Genomic DNA, 23,496 nt, shown 5'->3' with positions numbered 1-23,496 from the left:
TCTATGACAATTATATTGGCTACATCACGTGAAACAAAGGATGCGGAGAGATTTAAACATTTTGAATGGACCTGCATGCTTTGGAAAATAAAACCTGGAATGAATGGGGAATAGATGGATGGAGTGCTAAAAAGGATGATGCTGACAAGAGAACAGAACCCTTTATGTGTATTTGTCTGCGTGTATGGTGAGTAATGATGGTGTTATGGGACATGGCTCGATGCGAGATCAAAGGGCCTTACAACTGCACCTGTTCATACTAGAGCTGTTCTGTCTCCATCTCTTGCTCTTTCTTTCTTAATGTCACACACATAACATAAAATGCTTTTTAGTTCTGAATACCTTTCCTTTGCTTATTTGTGCCTGTGTCTTCCTGTCTTCCAAAATCAGCCTCTTTTCCACATGGACGCCTGTTGAAAACATTTTACTCTGGTGCTGTTATCACTGAGCTTTAGATGATTTTGCTGAAGTGTACAGTACAGGTCAAAAGTTTGGAAACATTACTATTTTTAATGTTTTTGAAAGAAGTTTCTTCTGCTCATCAAGCCTGCATTTATTTGATCAAAAATACAGAAAAAAAATGTAATATTGTGATATATTGTTAAAATTTAAAATAATTGTTTTTAAATTTATTATACTTTAAATTATCATTTATTTCTGTGATGCAAAAGCTGAATTTTTAGGATCATTATCACATGATTCTTTAGAAATCATTCTAATATGATGATTCATTATCAAAGTTGGAAACAGTTCTGCTGCTAAATATTTTTTCAGAACATGTGATATTTTTTAGGATACTTTGATGAATAAAAAGTAAAAAAAAAAGAAGCTATGTTTTTAAAATAGAAATATTTTGTAATAACAATATACACTACTGGTCAGTAATTTGGGGTCAGTAATTTTTTTTTTTTTTCTTTCTTTTTTTTAAATAAAATCAATACTTTTATTTAGCAAGAATGTGTTAAATTGATAAAAAGTGATAGTAAAGAAAATATATTATTAGAATATATATTATTAGAATTTTTATTTTGAATAAATGCAGTTCTTTTTAACCTTTTATTCATCAAATATATTAGACAGCAGAACTGTTTCCAACACTCATAATAAATCACAATATTAGAATGATTTCTAAATGATCATGTGATAGACTGGATGTTACATGTGACACTGAAGGCTGGAGTAATGATGCTGAAAATCCAGCTTTGCATCACTGGAATAATTTTTTTTTTTTAAGTATATTCAAATAGAAAACTATTATTTTAAGTTGTAATAATATTTCACAATATTACTGTTTTTTCTGTATTTTTGATCAAATAAATGCGGGCTTGATGAGCAGAAGAGACTTCTTTCAAAAACATTAAAAATAGTAATGTTTCCAAACTTTTGACCTGTACTGTAAATCTTAAGTCATTTCTGTCAGCCCTGTTTTTTTCTTTAGGCATTTTTCAGTAATATGTGCTTTAAACAATTTAAAGCATCCATTACTGGAATGTGAGCAACTTTAGAAACCTAATATCACTATTAGTTTTAGTGGTATTAAACTAGACATTTCATTAAAAGTTCGTTTGAAATGATGTTTTATTAAAGGTATTTTTCACAGAACCTTTCCTGAAATGGAAACTCCCCTCTGACTTATTTTATTAATTTTTCAATTACCCCTCTAGCATAGATTATATGGAGTTTTTTTAAATAACTGTTCAGTTGATTAAAAAGTAAAACAATCTCCATTCCATTTTTAATCAATTACATGGATCTAATTGATTTTACTTTCATATTTTGATATTCATCACTGTATGCTATTATCTAGCAGTTGATACCAGTCATAGGAAATATATATATATATATATATATATATATATATATATATATATATATATATATATATATATATATATATATATATATAGATAAACAGACGATAGATAGATAGATAGATAGATAGATAGATAGATAGATAGATAGATAGATAGATAGATAGATAGATAGATAGATAGATAGATAGATTCATGCAACACTGAAAACCCAGTATACAACAAGACAGTGGATTTTCTTTTTTTTATATGTGAAATTTTAGATTTATCGATTTAATAAGAAAATAACCAATAACCAGTAACTAATCTGTAAATCACCAGCAAACATCCACTGCTAAGTAAGATTAATAACTTGCATGTTTATGTTTGTCAGTTTCAGTTTAAGTATTCATTCATCTATAGCAGGTAGTCCAAACAGTCAGTGCATTACAGACATGGAAGTACACCTCTCCTTTTGAGTCTTCATTGATTTAATAATTAATTTACATTTTCTATATAAGGACAGCTCAAAATCACAAATGTAAGGAGACATCTCATTTATGGGAATGGCATAACAGAGCTGTCAATGAGGAAGCTACTGCACCTATTTTTTATTTTTATTTTTTTAATGCATTTCCCCCCCATTCCACTTCATAATGTGAAACACGTGCTCAATTACATGAAAACCAGAGACCAGCTTTCAACTTTGTGCATCCCAAGCACTGTAAAGAAACCTGAGATGACAGAGCAAGGATACCCATTTTTCTTTAATATTTATGACTCTTCACCAAAGAAGAAAACCCAAATTCTTACTTAATTTTAAACAGTGCAGTTTCTCATTCAAAATAGAATCACCTTTTCAATATATTCAGCTCTGAAATGAATTACATAACTGTAAGTTGATTAAAACAGCTTTGTTAGTTCATTCATGTAAATCTAGCCTAATGATTTCCATCATATCAAGCCTTTCAAAGCTTGTAGACTGTCAAAACATTTTTTTATTTTTTATTAATGCATTTAAGTAATTGATATAAATGCATTGTAAATAGCTATCCTGCCCAGTTCTATTGTCTATAAAGGTCGTGAATCTACAACAAGCCTCAGTTATTGCTCAAGAGAACATTAGAAATAATTGCTGTAATTATCTACAAATGTTATCAATTAGCATCTCTGTTGTTCTTTGCTGAAGAAGCATTGTGCCGTCAAAGGACAGATGGACAGATGGACAGACGGTACATAATTTCGCTTTATGACTGACAACTCCGTTTGATCAGAGTAAACTTTTGAGCTTCTGCCCTCTCCTGGCTGATACATGAACTACAGCCAACCTTTTGACGCTCACTAAATTATTTAATCTTCTCTGTTGGTATAATTGATGTTTCTGTCACCACCTCATCATTTCTGTGATTCGCATCCATCAACAGTCATCAAAAGATTAAAGCATTAAGGCTTTTTTGTAATACATTTCTAGCATCCTAACTCCCTCATCAAGCCTATTGTTTGATCAAATGAGTGTTCATCATCATCATGTCAAAACTTTAGACATTTATATTTTCAACATTACTTCAATAGAGTCCTTCCCTCTCCCTTTCATTAAAATGAACGAGCATTGCAAAACCAATAAACATCATGTACTGTACTGTAAGTCACAATGAGATCACAGAATACACATTTTTGCCTTCCACATGCTGTTTTATAATAGACTCACCAAAAGTCATGTGTGGCTCATTCATGAGTTTAGGCTTTACTCACATTTGAGAGTCAAGTTATTTATGCACAGGCAAATAGATTTCAAATGAATGTTTCCTTATCACACTAATCATGCCAACTCAGCAGGACATTAAAATAATAATCAATACTAAATTGAGACTCTGGTCAGCATACATAATTTAGCAGTGGTATTTATTTATAAGGATAACTGAAGAATGGACAATAAACCAAACAAATATTAGAGCAAACAAGCTAAAGTAATCCTGAATTAAGTTGAGTCAAGTTATATTAGCTTTAAAATAAGAAATATGCTGAGATCTGTCTGAGATATTTCTATATGAATTATGTAAATTCTTATAAGTATTACTGACAGCCAACTAAGTTTCCTAGAGAATTTAAATACTTGTGCTGGTGAGAAAGGCACTTGATTGTAACACATTTAAGCCCTCATCATACAGTCTGCATTTCAACAGTTTTAATAAAGAGCTCAAGAACAGCATTTAGTGATAGCATTTGATGTCACTAAATTTGCATTGACAATATGCCAATATTGCACATGCCCTCCCATGAAAAAGGGAAAGTGTTTGTGTGCAATATGCGTCACATGCTATACTTAACAACATAGCGTACTGTTTGAAACTTTTATGCAGCCATTTGCACGCACACACACACACACATATATATATTGTTATACATATATATATATATATATATATATATATATATATATATATATATATATATATATATATATATATATATATATATATATATATGTATATTATATGTATACTTTAATAAATATACTGCACTGTATGCACTAAACAGTACACTACTGTTCCATTCCAAACAGTGTCATTGTTACTAGCATGACATCAGTGAGGCATTTTAAACCGTAGTTCCAGTCCTGGCCACACGAGGGAGTGTTGTGCTTTAACTAATCCTTCACTCAGCAATGCTGTAGTGCACAAAGTATGTGTTACATTTATGAGATGTTGAATGTAGTATGAGAATGATGTAAATAACAAGAAAAAAGAATAAATGGAATAAAAAAAAAAACTTAGATGATTGTGAGATAACAAGCAGCCTCAAATCTCACCATAAACATCTCATAACACACTGTAAAAATACTTTTTGAAGTTGTAAATAAAACAAAGATTAATGGTGTATGTTTTACAAGAAGCTACAAATATAGTTTTAATTATTTGTGAAATTTACTAGCAATTTCTTTAACAACTGTAACAAAACAGAACATGGAAAAGAACTTAGTATCAGATTAAATGCAATGTTTGCATTCTTTTTCTCATATATATAATTTAAAAATGTTGTTGTTGTTGCTGTTGTTATCTTATAACAGAAATAACTCTCCAGCAGAACATTTTAGATAAAATATTAAATATTAACCAGAATTTTTGGGAGGTGGCACAATTCACATGTTCCCAGCACGCATACACATACACACACACACACACACACAGGGCTCAATGTACACAGACACAGAACTCAATGGTATACTATACATAATGTACATAATGTATAGCTTACATGCTTATAAGGCTGTTTATGAATGTACATTTGTGATTTATAAGCATATTTCTAAACTCCATGATAAGACATTAAATAACCTGGTATTACCTTCACTTTCTTAATGAATTAGGTTTATTGTTTGTAAGAAGAAGCAAAATTAAATTAAAATTACAAACCAATATTTTCTGCTTATTTTGTATATATACTATATTATGTAAATGATCTCTCTTCTTGTGTATTATCTCTTTACTCTCCCCCACGCCCCTCTTTTTAAGGCACTATAACCGCACCTTACTTTTTTATGAATAAGCAATCTTCAAAACATTGTCAGTTCCTGCCACACACCCCAATGTAGCTGTGGCATGATTGGTCGGTTCAATCACAAGGTGCTCTGGCAGTCAGCGGGTTGGCTAACAATACTGAGCCCATACTACATGTTGTTTTTCAAAACCTTTGTACTGTAGCAGGAAAATCTGATCACACATTTATTGTACATTTGCTGTATTTCCAAATATACTCTTAAATGAAATTGTTGCCAGAATAATTTGTCTCCAATTAACTTGCTAATGATAACTGTTGAGCATTCTCGAACAGCAACAGTGATTATTCAAATAAACAGCTCTTCTCATTAGCAATTTAAATATTCAAGTACTTGTTTGTTCTTGTGTTATTATCAGCTGAATGTATTTATTTATTTATTGTGGTTTTGGTCAGAAGCAATAGAAGAAGACCTAGAGTACCCAACAAACCCCATACAAAAATATATTACCAACTATAATTTTGTAAGCTATGTTTTAGTGATTGAGATTTGCATCTTCAGTAAAGAAAATGCAATGCAATCCTTTTTGCATCTGATAAATCAATGGAAATAAATGAGGGTTCCTCTCTTAAAATGGTGAGCTCTAAAGGTGAAGTCAAAATGAAGATGAAGGTGAACTACTCTGTATTTACAGCTAACAGTAGAAATGAGGGAAAAATGGTATATGCAAAATGCAACACATCAACAAGCCTTCACACAGCAGTGTATTGCCAAAAAATCTGTGAAAGAGGATAAAATTGGCCCTTGAGCTTAATCCTGAGTCTCAAAGGATGGATTAGAACGTTTCAACCACATAACTTCATGTTGTGTCAGGGGAGGGCATAAGGATGTCTCTCGTCTGATGAGTTAATTTAAAGCAGCCACTTTAACATTTTCATTATTTTGAAAATGCTGCTATTCCACCTAGATTTACTGCTTAATCTCTGCCACGCTTCATCTGGGATTCATTTGATCTGTCATAACATCCTGCTGCTGAAGTGTCTAGAGAGACTGTAAGAGAGAAATGGGGAAGGCAGAGAAGAATAAAAAAAAAAAGTTAGAAATACTAAGGTCAGTCGGCTAAGTTTGTACAAATATACAGTGCTTTGAAGAAAATATGTACATTCTTCCCCTAATTTATGCATTTATTTTACACATGCTCTTTAGTGCTCACTTTCGTTGCTAGCATTTCGGTTATGATAATGATCCTTTGATTAAAGGTGGACAGAAGTGGCAGTAGTTAAGTAGTTTAATGATTAAGGCCAATTATAATTATTCTAATTAATTTTTTAGCATCTTCATATGTTAAAATATTATTTTTGTGTACAAATCGTCACATTAATTGTTAAGCAGCCCCAGTTTATTTTCATACAGTCACGTGCCTGTCTGCCATTTCAAGGCTTCTCTTTTCTCCTTTCTTAATGCAAACACGTTCTTCAGCTCTTAGGTCGGCTTCAGCTCTTTCCTGTTATTGGCTATAGGTGGTTAAATAAATGCTAAAAGACCTCAGCCTTGTACTGTGATGATTGTATGAAATCATGTGTGCATGGTGTTGAAGGATGAGAAGAGCCTCACTGGGGCCTGGTTGTAGAGGAGGAAGGATGGCCATAGGGAGTTTCCAGTCTGCCTCACGCTTCTGTCCCACCCACTCCCCCTCCTCAGAAAAGCTGCCTCTCCCCAGACATTATCTCTCTCCCACACACTGCCACACAGATGTTGTGTCACAAAGCACTGCAGAGTATAAGCCACTATAGGGCAGAATTTCCACATGGCGTATTGTCCTCTCAACCAGACAAAAATTAAATCTAGCCTGTAAAAAGGATCTGTGTTTGCATGAGCTTCCTGTGCATTGGGTTGTTAGGTTAAATCCAAACCTGAAGTTGTAGAAGACAGAAACGGATGAAGCATTATTCCAGCAATGATTAAAGATGATTAAATGTTTGTAGCTAAACATAATAATCCCTGGGTCACCTCAGTTTTTGACTGAGGAGCAGGGACTGAAATACATTTAACATAGATCAGCCCTTTGATTTCTTCCCCAGCACTAGTAGTGTGTATTAATGTTACGCAATGTGAAACTCTGCGTATAGGAAAACTTTCGTGTGCGAAACTGGTACAGCTGACCTATACAGATTTAGAAAAGACCTTAAAACAGCAGTTCTTCTAGGTTTCTAGGTCATAATGTGCACAAAGTAAAAAATCTACAGACCTTCAAGTGTGATCCACCTTAAAGGGACAGTTCACCTTCAGTTGCTGGTCCCCATTGACTGTGTTTTTTTGTCAATGGGGACCAGCAACTGAAGGTGAACTATTCCTTAAAGTTAGTGAATGTTCCTATTCAAATTACATTTGTGTACACTACATTCAAGCTGAAATACTGTTCTAATTCTATTGATTTTTTATGCACATTGTTATTCAATCATTTAAAATTAAAAGAACGAATGAGCTAAGAACATTGAATCATCTGAAACACAACTGAAATGAAAAATGATCTTATTTTTACAAAGTCAGAATGTTTTCACCAAGTGTTAATAATTGACGATGAGAGAACACTGCATACTTAATAGCTCTAGAACAACAACAATTGCAAAATATTTAATTAGAAAATATTCAAAACCACCACAAAAATCACCCCTTCACTAAAGTTATTGCTTTTCTGTTGTGTCTGCCTGAGGATTTGAAAGAAAGTGTCAACACTTAGAAAAACTAATTGAATGTGAAAGATGATTCACTTCTGAACAGCTAAAGGGCACATTCCAGAGCTTTGAGTTTTGGTACTTTCACCTGGATAATGTTAACTTTGTTCACAATGGATTTCAGTTAATCTCCCAGCTCAACAATATAATTGTTTATTTTCCACTCCTGAGCATTACAAATGGATCTATGATTATATGTTTGCTTTGTCATAAATTATTTTAAGAGAAAGGAGAAAGGAGACTGGAGAAAGGCTTCCCCAGTCTACTCTCTGTTCCTCCCAAGGTTTCTTACTCATCTGCTTAAGATCTTACAGAGTTTTTCAACTACTGCTGTTAAATTTAATTTATTATTATTATTATTATTATTATTACTAAAAATATATACTATTTACAGGAAACAAATACAAAATAACCAAGGCCAACAAAACATACATAACAACAGCTGACATGATTTGTGTGTGTAAGTGTAACTGGGTGGAAGTATATAAACAAAGGAACATGTAGAGAAGTGTAACTGAATTGAAAATTTACTGGGATCCTGCGGTTAATGGGGCTGAATTGCTCAGTGAATGGATCTTGAGCACCTGCGATTAAAGCATCTGAAAAATGTTTCTGGGTGAAGGACAGACATACTGTTTGCACTTGTTTAACAGGGCAGACGCAACTGAAATGCTTACAACACATCAGTTACGTACTTCTTGTTTTTGTACTAGCATATCTATACGATCATGTAGGCAACTTAAGTAATCACATGTCCATAGCTGTTGACAGTCGTTCTTGACAAAGGGCAAACATCTGACCCGTCTGTCTGGTGAGTATGGTTCCACTCAGGTGAGGGTTTGAACTCTGCTCTATTCTGAATCAGTAAATGTACTATGAGTACACAAGCTTATTATTTACTATGAGGGAACAGCCCACTGAGCATCATGGCCCGATTTCCTCCTTTCAGTCTGATGGAAACCGTCCAACACATGCATCACGTAGGCACACTGCACGCTGTCACGTACGAAAACTAACAAATCCGTATTAACTCACAAGCTCGCAGTTCATTCACGAACCAAATAGTGTTCAGATTTAAATTATGCTGTCTTGTCGGACCGCTACAAAAGATTACAACTTAATTTCACCATCAGACATCTTTGATTTAGCGCAAACCGGTGACTGTGGCTTAAAATGAAACAACAAGAAACTATCTAATCAGTGCAGTATCGTTCTGTGAAAAGGATTTGGCCAGACAAGGTCATTAAACCTTATCCAGAAATGTAAAACTTTGCATGACTCTTTGCCATCACACACGCGCACACACACACACGGACACGCGCACGAACAGCTGACGGCAGCTAACATCAACAACGCGTGTCCGTGAGAGGGAGGTGGCGTGCGTTCGCGTCATATGGCCCGCCGCTCTCTGATTGGCCAGCGCGCCTCACCAGACATGACCGCGCTTGTGGCAGTATAGTGCTGTGGAGCGAAACAGACTGCAGCGTTTCGCGAAGAGATGATGAGACCAAACAACACATCTGAAAGCGTCTTTTGTTAGCTTAGCGTTTTGCAAAAATAATTTTGAAAGGCACAGACGCGCTGCGGTTAAGAAGAGGACACTGCCCAAGGATCAAGGTGAGTTTTCTTTCATAGCCTGTACTTCCACTGAGAACAGTACTTGTGTTTTGATGGGCTAGAAGTATTTGTAGCGTAATACCTTGACTCTAGCCATTATTATAACGCTTCTTTTTCCACATTAACAATAACGTTTTCGCTTCTCGCAGTGCCAAATGCCAAGACTAGAGGAACACTGTTGGAGCTGCTCCTGTTCAGCGAGTGTGAAGACGCAGGAGCTGTCAAGCGCCCGCTGGGTTGTTTGTAAGACGGCAGAAATGATGTCCATCATCACCTCAGTGCTGAGCCACGCATACGGCTCTCTGCACAGCCTCCAGTCCGCCAATTTAATTCGACGGGGGCTTGTACTGTTTATCGTCGGAGTAGTTCTCGCCTTGGTGCTGAACTTACTCCAGATCCAGAGAAACGTCACCTTGTTCCCAGAGGAAGTGCTGGACACGCTGTTTTCATCGGCCTGGTGGATCCCCCTCTGCTGCGGCACAGCTGCCGGTGAGTCAGTAACGCTCGGGCTCGGAGATCACTCTGTTTCGTTTGAGTCGACAGGACAAACACTTTCTGCTCGCCGCGGGCATTTTGTTATCGTATTTACATTACTCATACTGGTGATTTGTGGGCTGTTTTGTTGACATTGGGCTCTGTCGCTATCGGCTAGTGCTGCCATGGAAACAGCCGGGCATTCGGGGTCATTCTTTGGGGTGCTGCTTTTTCATTGGCTGCGCTCAGAACGGGTGAGCTGCGAGGGAGGCACGCCATTGGCTGCTGCGCCGAACATGCCACTTAGCCGAAAACAGAAACACGGAAGTCGTGTGCAGCAGAAATTGATATTAATTTGCACACACACAACTCCTCCCCCTGCATTCCTTGCAGTCCACATACCAGTCTACTTCTTTTTCAGTAGAAAATGTCTTTTAAGGTTCAGTTAATGGCTAAAACAAAAGCGGTCTTGCTTATTTGTTATAAAAAACGCAGTCAAACAATACAAAATTAGATTCAGACATCAAATGTGATTATTTTTTTTCTTTCTCATGTTTTTGAAGACTCACTGTTGTTTAAAGCACTTGTGTTTCTCTTTCCTCAGCTGTGGTTGGTCTCTTGTACCCCTGCTTGGACCAGCATCTTGGAGAACCGCACAAGTTTAAGCGGGAGTGGGCAAGCGTGACGCGCTGCATTGCTGTTTTTGTGGGCATCAATCACGCCAGTGCTGTATCCTTACCAATCACTCATTACACTGTAGCCGATGTGGACCATGCAAACTTTTAAACTGTTCTTAGATTTGTGTTGTCTTAAGACTGGAATACACCACACAACCTTTCTGAATAGTTTTCAGAAACATTAGGCATCATATACTTGCTGACTTTGTAAATGGTTATAGAGAGAAACTAGGCATCATACAGTAAACAACTGAGGATGTTGTTCAAACTCATGCAGAAAAATGCACATAATTGCTAGGTACGAGATGCTTGATAGATAAAGAAAAATAAAATCATACAGTAGTTTTAACTCTGACTGCTCAGAATCTAAAGACTTTTTGGCAGACAAATGTTGACTCAGCCAGACTGCATTTTGGGGCAAAAATATGGGCTAGTCACGTAGTGTAAAAAAACATATTATTACTGGAATTACACAGAAACAGATTTCCTCAAATACCTGTAAGCCCTTCAGTTATCATCACACACAAGTCTCAAAACGTTTTAAAACTTTTATCTAAAGAAAGATCTAACCTAGAACTAAATTGTATTTCCCTTAAGTCAAAGTACCTCACAGAAACTGGACTTTGCCAATAATGTGCAGCTGTCACTTACTCTGGCTGCCCTGTCTCTGGGCCTCTGGTGGACGTTTGACCGATCCAGGAGTGGCTTTGGTCTAGGGCTGACCACTGCTTTTTTAGCCACCCTCATTGCTCAGCTGCTGGTCTACAATGGCATCTACCAGTAAGTTATGACTCACACATATAGAGACATTGCAGTCGAAAACAGCTTGTCATTTATCATCAACTACCAAGGGACAGCTGAGTCACAGCTTCACTTCTGTGTGTATATTACATGCTCAGTCATCAGAAAAAAGATTTTTGTAAATGTCTGAACGTCATTTTCCCCTCATAGCTAAGACTTAACAGTTAATAGCAAGTTGTTTCAGAACATTTCTTTTAATGTTTCTCAGGTATACGTCTCCAGACTTCTTGTATGTACGTTCGTGGCTGCCTTGTATATTCTTTTCTGGTGGAGTGACCGTAGGAAACATCGGCCGACAGCTAGCTATGGTATGTTTTCTGCTCACCAAACCTTTTTCCTGTCTTTCATATTCAATGGAATCATTGAAGTATAGTAACTCTGTTAGGTTACTCATGTATTGTCTTTAGTTTCCTGGAGTGCACTCTGCACTAGGCCAGATGGCACTCTCGTGTTCAGAAACTAAACTTATATGGGGCACACCTACAGAAGCAAAAGTGAAACTGAATATCCTGGAATGGTTCATCAGCTATTCACAGCACTCTGTGTAAATGTTTTGCTCTTCTCTGAGTGTGTACAGTTTAACATAAAACTTAAAGCAATATTCAGACAAGATTAGTTTTCTAAACAACATCTGAGATATAGCCGTTAACGTATGTGATTTCATGAACTGATTCTGACATGGTTGGGATTCAAGTGGTATTCAAGTTTTTAACATTAAGAAAAGGCAAATTGACAAATGACAAATTTAGTTTTTGTATTTGATGAAGGACAGAACTTTATCCAGATTTGACCATAAGGTACCTGAAAAGTGGTAGATGGTTTGCCTTGTAATTTTCATAGATTTGTGGAAATATTGATGACTTTGTGTAAAACTAGGGGTCCTGACTGTACTTTTTGCATTTTCTTACATCACACTTAAATTTGACTAGAAATGTGTGAAAATATTGCTTTTCTATCAAGGGCATTCCCCGTTATAGTGACCCGTCTGTTAACAGTTTCCAGTGCTGTGTTGACATCCTCACTATCTTGCGTCTGGGCTGAAAAACACCATGCATTTTAACATCTTAATTAGCTGCTGATTGTAGTCTGAGGCATGTTTGTGCCACCCCCTCCAAGCCTTCTCAGTCAGCTGTGCCTATTTGTTTTGTTGACATAACCTCGTTCTTTCTCAATAAGGGCGTGAAAGCAGATTACGCTCCTTGTTTTTCATGCTAATGGTCAGAGAGATGGTAAACAAAGTGCTTTACTGGCTCAAAGTGGTGTGTTTTACATGTTGTTCCAGGGTGTTTTTTGTTTTCGAGTTGAGACCAGCTGATTTTGCTTGACCAATTGGGATTAGTGCTCTGCTAGTATTTCTCTCAACTTTCTTTATGAAGTGGGCAGTTAAGAGATGCAATGGACTTGCAAACTAGATTTATCTGTATATACTGAACAGAGACCACTGATGGGCCAAAATTCTGCATCTAATAGTACTAACACTATTAAGACAATTGCAACGACAGTATTCTGATTGATTACAATTTAAACAGTTTGCACTATTCACAGTTTGGTTTTGGAGGATTAAATGTTCTCTTAGAGATTGCTCTTTTTGGAGACCGCCCAGCTGCCCATGGGTGAGGCATGTGAGACAGTCCTGGCCCATGAGGGGCTATCATATTTTACAGGGCCCCACATCCACACAAGCCCTGTATAATTTGTGCATATACAAGGCATGTGTCATAAAGTGCATACTAATTATAGCCACAGTGTTGAAGAGCCAAGTGGGCTTTAACAGGACCAGCTTTAGCTTTGTGACAAAACCAATTTTGAATTGCTCAACGCACCATTTTAAATGCAAACCTGGGGTGCTAGAACATATTTAGGTAGTTAGAAAGTAAGCAGAGTGCTCTGACTTCCAAATACATAGTGAGTTGCTGCATATTAATATTTCTTTTTAAGCGTTTTGCACAGTGGTACAGTTTATTGCCTGCTCCTATATTCTGAGGTTATTAGGAGATGAATGCAAATCAAGCGGTTTCCTTTTTTTTTCTCTTTTTTTATCATCTATTTGGTTATGCTAGATGTGCAAACACTGCATTTTCTTACTAACGGACTGTCTGTTTCTCTACAGGGCTCAACTGAGAAGCTTCATAATGACTAAGTGGGTGTCAGAGGTCATGAAGTGAGCTACAAAGAGTGCCAAAACAGAGGGCCTTCAAACTATATTGGGTGTTCCTGGTTTCTGTCCAAGCATAACTTCTGCTCTTAATTTCGCTCCTCTTTATAATGATATAAGAAAGAAAAAAAAGAGCAGGTTGGTCTGAATTGGCCCAGTGTGCCATGAACAGCACCTTTGAACAGCCAAAAGAATCCCCCTGGAATTCATTACTACCATCAGCATTGTCGTTGTTACAGTAGAGTTACTGGTAACAGCAGTCTCCTTATTACCAGGTTGCTGGAGTGCCACTATTGGACTGTACAAAATCATAGCTAGTTTCACTTTCACTGAAGGTGAACGAGTGAAAAGTAGTGGTGAAACTTTGTGTATACAAATGAGTGTGTGTGCTGGTCCTATGGATAAGGCCAGACAAAAAAGGTGGTGTGGAAGTGCACACTTTTTTTGTTTTACTTTGCGCTGGAGAACTGAAAAAGAAATCAAAAAGGGAAGAAAAAAAATTAAGACTGTGCAAAATACCTAAAATATCCAAAGAGGTCTGTGTACTGTCTATATAGGATTTGTAGTTTTATTTTTGAAAACGCTCGCAGCACTGCGAGTCTCTTGTGCAGACTGACCACCTTGAGTGTTATTTTGAGTACCAGAGAGGTCTGATTTGCCAATCACATTTGTGCCGACTGGTTAGTGAAGTATATTGACTGAAATGATTGTGGGTTTTATCAAACTTTGTTTTTAACGCAGACCAAAAGTAAAACTAGAAACAGTTTTCAAGAAATTAAGTGGCACCTTGAAATAAGAATCAAACATAAGTTAAAACATCAAGGACGCTTCTATTTGTATTAATGTATACTCACAGAAAAGGTGTAATGAAGTCCATTTAAAGATTTCTAAATCAAAAGGTTGGAAACTTAGGATAACTAAACGTCCAGAAGACATTTGTACTGCGGCCTCAAAGGTTTTGCAATCTGTGATTGCCTTTGTGTTATAGAATTAAGTGCTTTTGTCACTTCTTCTCCAGTATAGTCATTTTTCTTTTTCTTTGTACTTTATTCATTGTGTATTGCTTATCACCTGTAGCCGCTTCTGTATCTAATATAAGCGGAATCACTGGGCTAGTGTGTAGGTTTGGGGGTCTTAGCAAACGAAGTGCAATCAGTTTCTTTGAGCCTGGGATTCTTTCATATTTATTACTTTTTATAATGTTAAGGTACCCCAGACGACTCGTATGCAGTATAGCAACATACCAGCAATAAACAGATTATATGTATATGTGAAGATGTAATATGACAGCAGACTCATTTTTAAAAGACCTCACACACAAAAGATAATATTGCAAATGATACCAATGATCATTTCCACTGTTCTGAAAAAAAAAAACGAAAAATAAAACACCATATTGTTACTAGCAGTAGTAAAGTGGAGAAACCCTTTTAAGAAAATGCTGTGTTGTATTTTGGGAATGTTTTAAAACAGTGATGTTGCTCTCAGGAGAAGCAGGCTCTTTCAGAGACTCTCTGCTTCAGGGAACGAGAGATGTACAACTGAAAGAAAGCTTTATTTAGAGGGGAGTGAGAAATGCAATAATGTGTTTCTAGGAGTGAGTGTGCATGTGTGTCTTTACCATTTCATTTATATTGTTTTAGGTTCAATGAATGAAATTAAAATAAAATTGTGCTGTACAATGGTTTTTGAATTAATCATTCTCTCTTGAGATTTGTGAGCTAAAAAAACATGCGTGCATTTTATTTATTAATACCAGGCAGAACTAGTTTGGTATTAAATGTTAAAGTAAATGTTTTGTCTTTGTTTGCATGCTATTGTGAATCATAAACAGTGGTTAGGGTTTAAAATATACATTTTACAATTAGTGAAATATGTCCATCTTTTTAAAATGGCATGTAAAGTCTCACTTTTCACCTTGAAAACTTCTGTCACAGAAAAAACAAACTAAAGTTGCCCAATAACTTCTGGAATAAATAATATGCACAATAAGTGCATTGAATGTTAGCTTTTGCATGGTTCCTCACACCACTGAACAGAGCAGCTTATTGAGAATGAAGCAATATTCAACACATTTTATGTGTGAAACATTTTACTGACATTCTTTAGCATTTGACCAATCTAATTAACTATTTATACCAGCATGTTAAGTATCTTTATACAATAGAATAAGTTGTTTCCAGTTATACATTTAGTGTACATACAAGCAAATACAAAAAAACACTGATCTTCATTTGTGATTTCAGTTATAAAACTGATCAGCATGTTTTCTCCAAATAAATCCTTCTCCCTTTGCTGTCTCCCTGACCTCATTCACTTCCACTCGGTCTGGACCTATGAGGAAGGAGTCATCTGAGACAGCTTATCCTACCCCCTCATCTATTTATATCAGCAATTAGGATTGACCATACATGTAAATGTGTGTGAAAGCACATAAGTGATACAAGTTTACCCATCCATTTACCAATTTATATTCTCTGAATTTCTTACACACACACACACAAAAAAAAACATCATACTTATTCAAATATTGTGTTCTGGTTATACTGTTACTGTTTAACCTATCACATCATCTTCCCTTCAAAGTCAAGAGCAAACATGAGCTGTCCAACTGTATGTTAAATGAATAAAGGATGCATCCTGGTGTGCCATAGAATGCAATGCTGCTTCATGGCAAAGTTTCCTGAACTTGAGATACCAGTGTGTGTGCAACTTTCAAAGATATTTAGCACAGGGTGTTTGGTTAAAGTTAACTGGTCTAAGCTGTTGTGTGTTCTGATGTATACAGCTGCCTAATGCTCTGACTCAGCAGTGGTGCTGCTTGCTGTTATTAGTATCCTCATCAGTGGAAACAAAGTTAACTGCCTACTGTGTTTATAATAATAATTATTATTTTTATTGACTAGGATTTAATTTTTTTTATTTTTTTCAATTATTAAAAATGGATAATTATTTAATCAAATTACCAGCATAACATACATATAGATTATACACATCATTTGACAAGACAAAGGCTCTAATCTAGGAAAAAAAGACATCCCATCTTTTCTAGCTTTTTAAATGCTCATCATTCTCTCTTGCATATAAAGATAGTTGAGATGCAGTCAGACATTATCCAATACAATCAGTAGAGCGAAACATAAATCATAATGCATTACAAATGGTGGACATGTGTTAGGAGTGAGGTGCAGGATGTGTGACTGTAGATGCTTGGTCAAATTCATATTCCAACAATAAATTAAGCTGCCCTAGAAAAGTGAAGAAAAAGTGTTGCATTGTGTATTGCAAATACTTGAAATGTATTATTATACATTTATTATATATATCGGGTAAACTGGCACATTTTGACCCTTCATGAAACGCTTTCATAAATTTGGTTCCAATTCACGTCAGCAGATGGCAGTATTGTACGTTTTTCCACAGAACTACATTACATTACAGAGGGACCCCTTCTAGTACCGTGAACACTGCCTGGTCCTATCAAACTTCAACAGTGACAAGCATGTCATTGTGTACAAGAGATGTCCCTTCACATCTAATACAAAAGCCAGATGTTTCAAAAGTGATTCTGGACAACTGAAAATGTGGGAATTCTCAACACCAAAATAAAATAGCTTTTAGCAATGTTTGAAGTACATTTCAGCATTTCTGGTGGTTACTGAACACAAAATCAGCAACATGTGCTGAATAAAGAAATACAAGCATAAAGAATGTGTAAACTTGCATCAGAATTGCACTTAACAATTCAGATTTTCTGAGGGTGAATGTGTTGTGCTTATGCATCTGGGCTGAGATTTGAACCTTGGCCAGGGCAATACATTAAACATTTCTAAACATTACACTTAACCTCAGGTTGCTCTCAAAGTCTGTCTCTAAAAATCTGCAAGTTCTTTTCAATAAAGGTTTATATCGACCATTCTATAGGCAAAAAAAAGGTACAAACAAAAGATAAAGAACAACAAAATAAATGTTTGTGCATGTTGGTGGATTTTCCTTGTGTTTGTATGGAGATGACTTGCAGTGCCTTTAACAGGCGTTGAGGATTTAGATTGCTCTTTGGCCCTGGGTAAGGGCCCCCCCACCGCTCCTCTAATGGAAGATGATTCAGTCCAACGGACAAGAAGACAGAATCGCAATTACCCAGCCTTATTGAACTCACCCCTGACATTTCTTTGGCTTCTGACTGAACTAGCACAGAAGTACAAGAGGACCGGGAAGTGGAGAAGAGATGAAGGGGACTGGGGGGATAAAGAAAGAAAGAGAGAAAAGATAGAATACGTTAATGACAAAGAGACTGAGACACTAAGAAAATATAGATTACAGAGAGTACACAAGCCCTCTTAAAGGTCTTGCACCTGAAAAGATATAATACAGCTATATAGTAACATGCACAATTTGACAAAAACGGAATAAAAACCCAGATAAAATTCATCGCCGCCTTTTTCAACTAACAAAATTATCTTAAATTGGACTGCCAGGCTGTGAAATCATTTCTGCCTCAGTCAACACTGTCACTGATTCTGGGGACTGACGTGTGCATGTTAAGCCACAATGGCAATCTCTCTTCATTCTCTCATTCAGCATCTCTCGCTCACTGTCTCATCAACGTCTCACTCAATCTTTGAGGGTAGCAATAAAGAATTGAACAATAATGGGACACAGACCGGCGACGGTGTTACAGGAGGGTGAAAAAAAAAACAAAAAAAAAACAGCACCATTTCAGTCCAAATTGCCCGCGATGCCATTCAAATGCCAGCCTGGCATTTAAACATGTCTCACCCCTCACAACTGACCAGGGCTTCCATTCGCCTCAGTCAGTCTGATTCAGCCCTAATTGGTTTATGGATTCCATGGTTGCTCACAAGAAAATAACTCTTATATTAAAGGTGGTGGCAAAGTGCTTTTCAGTAAGGAGGGTCAAGGTCACAGGACTCGACAAGGATTCAATTAAAACAATAATCAACAAGGGTGTAGCTGTCATTGTAACAGCATAACCCCATTGCCTTCAAAAAAAAAAAAAATAATAATAATAATAATTATATATATATATATATATATATATATATATATATATATTCTTTTTTTTTCTTTCTTTCTTTCTGCAATTTATCTAATTTAGGATTCACATCCTAGTCTAGGAAATGCTCTTTGGAAGAAACATACTATAGTGATCTGCAGGTATATGAAGGGAATGAGTGAGGACGAAACAGAGGTTAGGTCAGTCATTTATCATGGGGCACTATATCAACAGTGTCATTTAACGAAGATTATCAAACATACTTCCCTCTTGTGTGCAGTGGAATTAATTTCCCAGTTCTGAGATGGCTGTAGTCAGGAAAGTAAATATCAGGTGGTGACACATCAAGCGTCTGATCCGCACAAATCCTTTACAGTGCAAATGAAATACACGTGGCATTACGGTCTGGGATTAACTGTCTGCTGACTGCCGTTAGGCCTGCCACTATTACAACCTAATCAAGCACATGAAGACACACTCTAACAGTAGGCCTGTGCTGTAAAACCCTGTTGTTCAGGGTCTAATTGACAATGATAAAAATACAATAAATAAACAAACAAATAAATAAAAAAATAGGAGAAGGATCAAATAATTGTTTTAATAATGGCATCTACTGTTATTTAAATATGATAGGGAACAGATTCCCTACTGTACATTTCCAACTATATTCCATCTTTTCAGAAATCAGCTGCATGTGCTGTTACTCAACCTGTAGAAAGGAATATAAAATAAACTTATTGCCATTTTCCTATGTTACGACTGAAGTAATAGAGTTTATTTTCTTCAAAATACTGCTTTTAGTTTCAATTTTATAGTTCGTATTTTTCATGAAAAAAATAAATCATGTAAAAAGACATTTAAAGACATCAAACATTTACCTTGAGCTCAGTGGCCTTTGTGTGGCATTCTGCCATGTTATTTTTAGATAAAGAATGTAATTCATTGCCAGAGTTTTTATATTTAGTCATTTGACCTAAATATTTTGCAGGGACACTTTTCAATATGTGTCTCAGAACTTAGGTCCACTCACTCACTGTCGCTCGCCCCAGGCCAGCCTCTCAAATGCTTGTATAGCCTGGGACACACAGAAAATTGTGATTTAACTTCCTCAGCATGAGCTGTTAAAAGGTCACACTCCACTTTTGTGATAATTAAAAAATATCTAACTAACAAAAAACACATTTATGAAAATACAATAAATACATTCTGTAAAATATCTATATCGTTTTAAAAAGCAGTGAAATTTAAAGATACTGTTATTCCTTTACTTGTAAATCAAAACTGTAAAAAAGAAAATTAACATGCAGCCAACAAAGACAAATTAATGTCTAGTGTTTTAATTCCCAAAGAATAGGCTAATTCATCTAAATTATTTAATAATAATAATAATAATAATAACAACAACTCACCCAAGAGCAGATCTTTATACAAATAACTAGCCCTTAGCAATTAATTGAGTAAGCCTTAATACCCATCATATTCAGTCATTAAAGTCTAACCTTTAATACGAGCAGCAGAAGGAAGGAGAAACAGGCTGACTAGACTCTGGACACAAAAGTCAAAAAGCGACCACAAGCTTTATTTCTAACCCAATGGGAGCATAACTTGCCTCCGCCCTCTAGTGCGTTATTGAACGTTTATCGGGAGACAGTCACGTTCATTCATACATTATTTCATCTGTTAGTTCAGTTGAGTAATCCTAAATATTAAGGAAATTCATTTCACGTTTATTACAAGGCGAATTTAGACATGATGACGAAAACGATTCCATTTCTCTTCCAAACACGGTGCAGAGATTTCTCCTTTGAAATCTTTTTGACAAGTGATGTCAAATTTGTGAAGTCAAAGCATAAAGGGATAGGCAGCTTATGTAGCGGAATATTTTAAAATTGAATAAAAATACGAAGTGCAAAAACGGGGAAGTGGAGATAAATAGATTAGTGTGTGAAAGATGGCGAAATAACGCATTCCCCATCACAAAACAGGAGAGCAGCTGTGGACGGAGCAGGTTCCGCTCGAGTACAGACGCACAAAAGACGACCCCAACTTTCTCAGAGGGGCACTGGAAGGGACACTGGGGGAAAAAATACCCTGGCTACTCTGAAAATATCTGAAGTAGAAATGTATTCTACATTCAAATCTTTATATGTAATCGCAAGAAACATGCTGGGACCTTTGACCGCATATCAGGTCCCTGCCTTACCATGATTGGCAACTGGTTCAGGAAGCCCTCTCATCTCAGCTGTGGCCAAAATAAATATCTTAGGGGTTAGGTTAAAGGTGGGGCACGCGACACATGGAATCAGCCTCTTCTCTATATATGCTTACATGCTGAACCTGAAGATGATTAGTGATGCCACACACGGAGAATATCCAACGCTATCTCACGACCAATTCGTACGTATTTTACGAGGTGGCTAATTCGTACGACCTCACTCGTACGATTTCGTACGATTTGGCTAGACCCCACTGACGGGTAGGTTTAGGGGCGGGGTTTGGTGTAGGTCATTCGTACAAATTCATACGAATGTGCAACTCGTAAAATACGTACGATTTGACAGAAATCGTATGAATTTGTACGAGTGTGGTCGTACGAATTCGTACGAATTAGCCACCTCGTAAAATATGTACGAATATCCAACCCCATTTCCAAAAAATAAAATAAAAATTAAATAAATAAATAAATAAAAAGGCAAATTACAACGAAACTTAGATGCAAATAGCACGGTTTAAAGTTTGACACGTTATATAGCCTATCATATCACGTGTTTCTTAAACGGACCCCCTTTTTCTTTAATACTTGCTTCGTAACATTAATTCTCCAGTTTATGACCAATTGTTGTTGTGTGCACGGTAACTTGACAGACTGAGCTAGGTGTAACGTGCTTATTATGTATTTAGATACTAATTAATTTACAAAATAAGTGACGCTAAAGTGAATTAAGCAACAAGTGCACAGTGAGGTGGAAGAGAGCAAAGTGTTTAGAGGCAAGTGATTATTGTGCACGTCACGCGCCACACTTGTTGCGAGAGTCGTAAACAATCACAAGCACGTGAAACAGGTGCCAGTGAAATTCAGAGCATCTAGACTCCCGCGAAGAAACCAGGATAATGCCCTGTGAACCACCCAGGGTGTTCAGACATCGCTACAGGTGACCCATAGCATGTGGACCATGCTCTGTCTAATGCAACTTATTGTTTCTTATTGCTTTCTGTAGGCATTCCCATTTGTAAAGCTCCCTTCTCATGCTGCTGTTATTTATTTATTTATTTATTTATTTATTTATTTATTTTCATTATTTATTTTTTTCTAAATAGGGATGTAAATCCTTTTCCCTACTTGAAGTGTATAGCCACCACAAGGTGTTTTAACAGTAATTACCAAATGTAAGATGTCCCAGCACTTGAAGGGTGCATATACGTCATTTACATTAATTCATATTCAGAGAGGGACCAATATTAACTCTGCATATATAAGTCGCTATATTCGCAAAATAATTATTTGAATTTGTTTTGCGCAGAGCTTTTTCAACAGAATACAGCACCGTGGATTGGAAAACATTAGCAAAGCAGTCAAATCATCTCCCGAGCAATCAAAGCTTATTCTACAAATTCTGAGAAACACTTTAAGTATATTTTTTAGCTTGATTATGTTTATTATAAGATTAATTATTAATATGATAAAACCTCTAATAATTATTTTAGCTGTTATTTCGCAAACTCCCAAGTATTACGAAATATATGAAGAAGAAAAAACTGGAAATGAGAACATGAAATGGCATTAGGTATTATTAACGAATTCTGCATGTTACAATGTTAAATTGGTGTAGATAGACAATCTAAACAGAAATGCAGAATTAAGCAAGGATTAAACGTGTTTTGTTAAAGAAATCAACCCTTCAGTAATGTTTACAACACGAGATACGCAAATTTAAAATACATTTATTTGAAATTAAACGAAGTACAATTTTGATTGAATAGAAATAAAAAAAACTATTTCTACTTTTTAATTTCATAACAATTTTAACTAAATCACTTCAAAATCAGATTACTTTAGTATATTCAGTACGGTAAGAACAAACATTTGAGTAACACAGACTACAACAAATGAACAACATTTAAATGGCATTAAATGAACAATTTGGACAGACAGTGGAAAAAGTTTATGCATGGATGTAGCCTTCATTCATGGATTCCTGCCAGGGTTTAACAAAATAAAATACAAATAGCATAATGCATAATATTGCGCATACATATTTTTACCAAATTAAAACACTTTTTTTATATTATTCAATAATTCTAGTTTTTTATTAAGTGAATTAATTTATGTAAGTACAACTTATTCCGGATCAAACATGAAGAAATTATATTTATAACAATTCCTAACAATGTAGACGGGTTTTTTTCACTTTCGTAAAAGTTTCTGACAACTGGGCACAAACCATTTTGAGAAAATGCGTTTGATCCGTGTTGTTAATTAAATATAATGTGGGCTGACACGTTTGAGAGGCACTGTAAATGCGAGTTTTCACGGAGAGAAAATGCTTGGTATCTGTGAAAGTGAAAATGCACCTGTGGCACTTTCTTGCATTTGAAAAGCCAACCGACATCACACGTCTAAAAGCAGCGTCAAGGTTTTTTTTTTTTTTTTTTTTAAACGTTAGTTGGGGGAAAAAATGTCCATAAGCAATACAGTTTTGTCTCTTCGATACACTGAAATCTTCAAGGTGGGAT

The 23,496-nt window shown here is 35.9% G+C and overlaps 1 protein-coding gene and 1 long non-coding RNA gene across 2 annotated transcripts in view; one reads left to right on the top strand and one right to left on the bottom strand.

The window, feature by feature from the left end:
* The first annotated feature begins 9,418 nt into the window (after nucleotides 1–9,418).
* Nucleotides 9,419–15,429, top strand: LOC109093219 (insulin-induced gene 1 protein). Its single transcript, XM_042760535.1, has 6 exons — nucleotides 9,419–9,638; nucleotides 9,788–10,127; nucleotides 10,717–10,841; nucleotides 11,403–11,569; nucleotides 11,799–11,898; nucleotides 13,701–15,429. Exons 2-6 carry the CDS (start codon nucleotides 9,794–9,796, stop codon nucleotides 13,728–13,730), a joined length of 756 nt encoding a protein of 251 aa, XP_042616469.1. The 5' UTR covers nucleotides 9,419–9,638; nucleotides 9,788–9,793; the 3' UTR covers nucleotides 13,731–15,429.
* Nucleotides 15,430–15,805: 376 nt separating this feature from the next.
* The window catches only part of LOC122145656, a 38,528-nt gene continuing 30,837 nt past the window's right edge, over nucleotides 15,806–23,496 (bottom strand). The window contains exon 4 of the long non-coding RNA XR_006160467.1: nucleotides 15,806–17,983. This is a non-coding gene — a long non-coding RNA (uncharacterized LOC122145656). The remainder of the gene's footprint in view (nucleotides 17,984–23,496) is intronic.

This window comes from Cyprinus carpio, chromosome A7, assembly GCF_018340385.1.
Source record: "Cyprinus carpio isolate SPL01 chromosome A7, ASM1834038v1, whole genome shotgun sequence".
Taxonomy (NCBI): Eukaryota; Metazoa; Chordata; class Actinopteri; order Cypriniformes; family Cyprinidae; genus Cyprinus; species Cyprinus carpio.
This window is presented reverse-complemented; position numbering and strand designations above follow the sequence as displayed.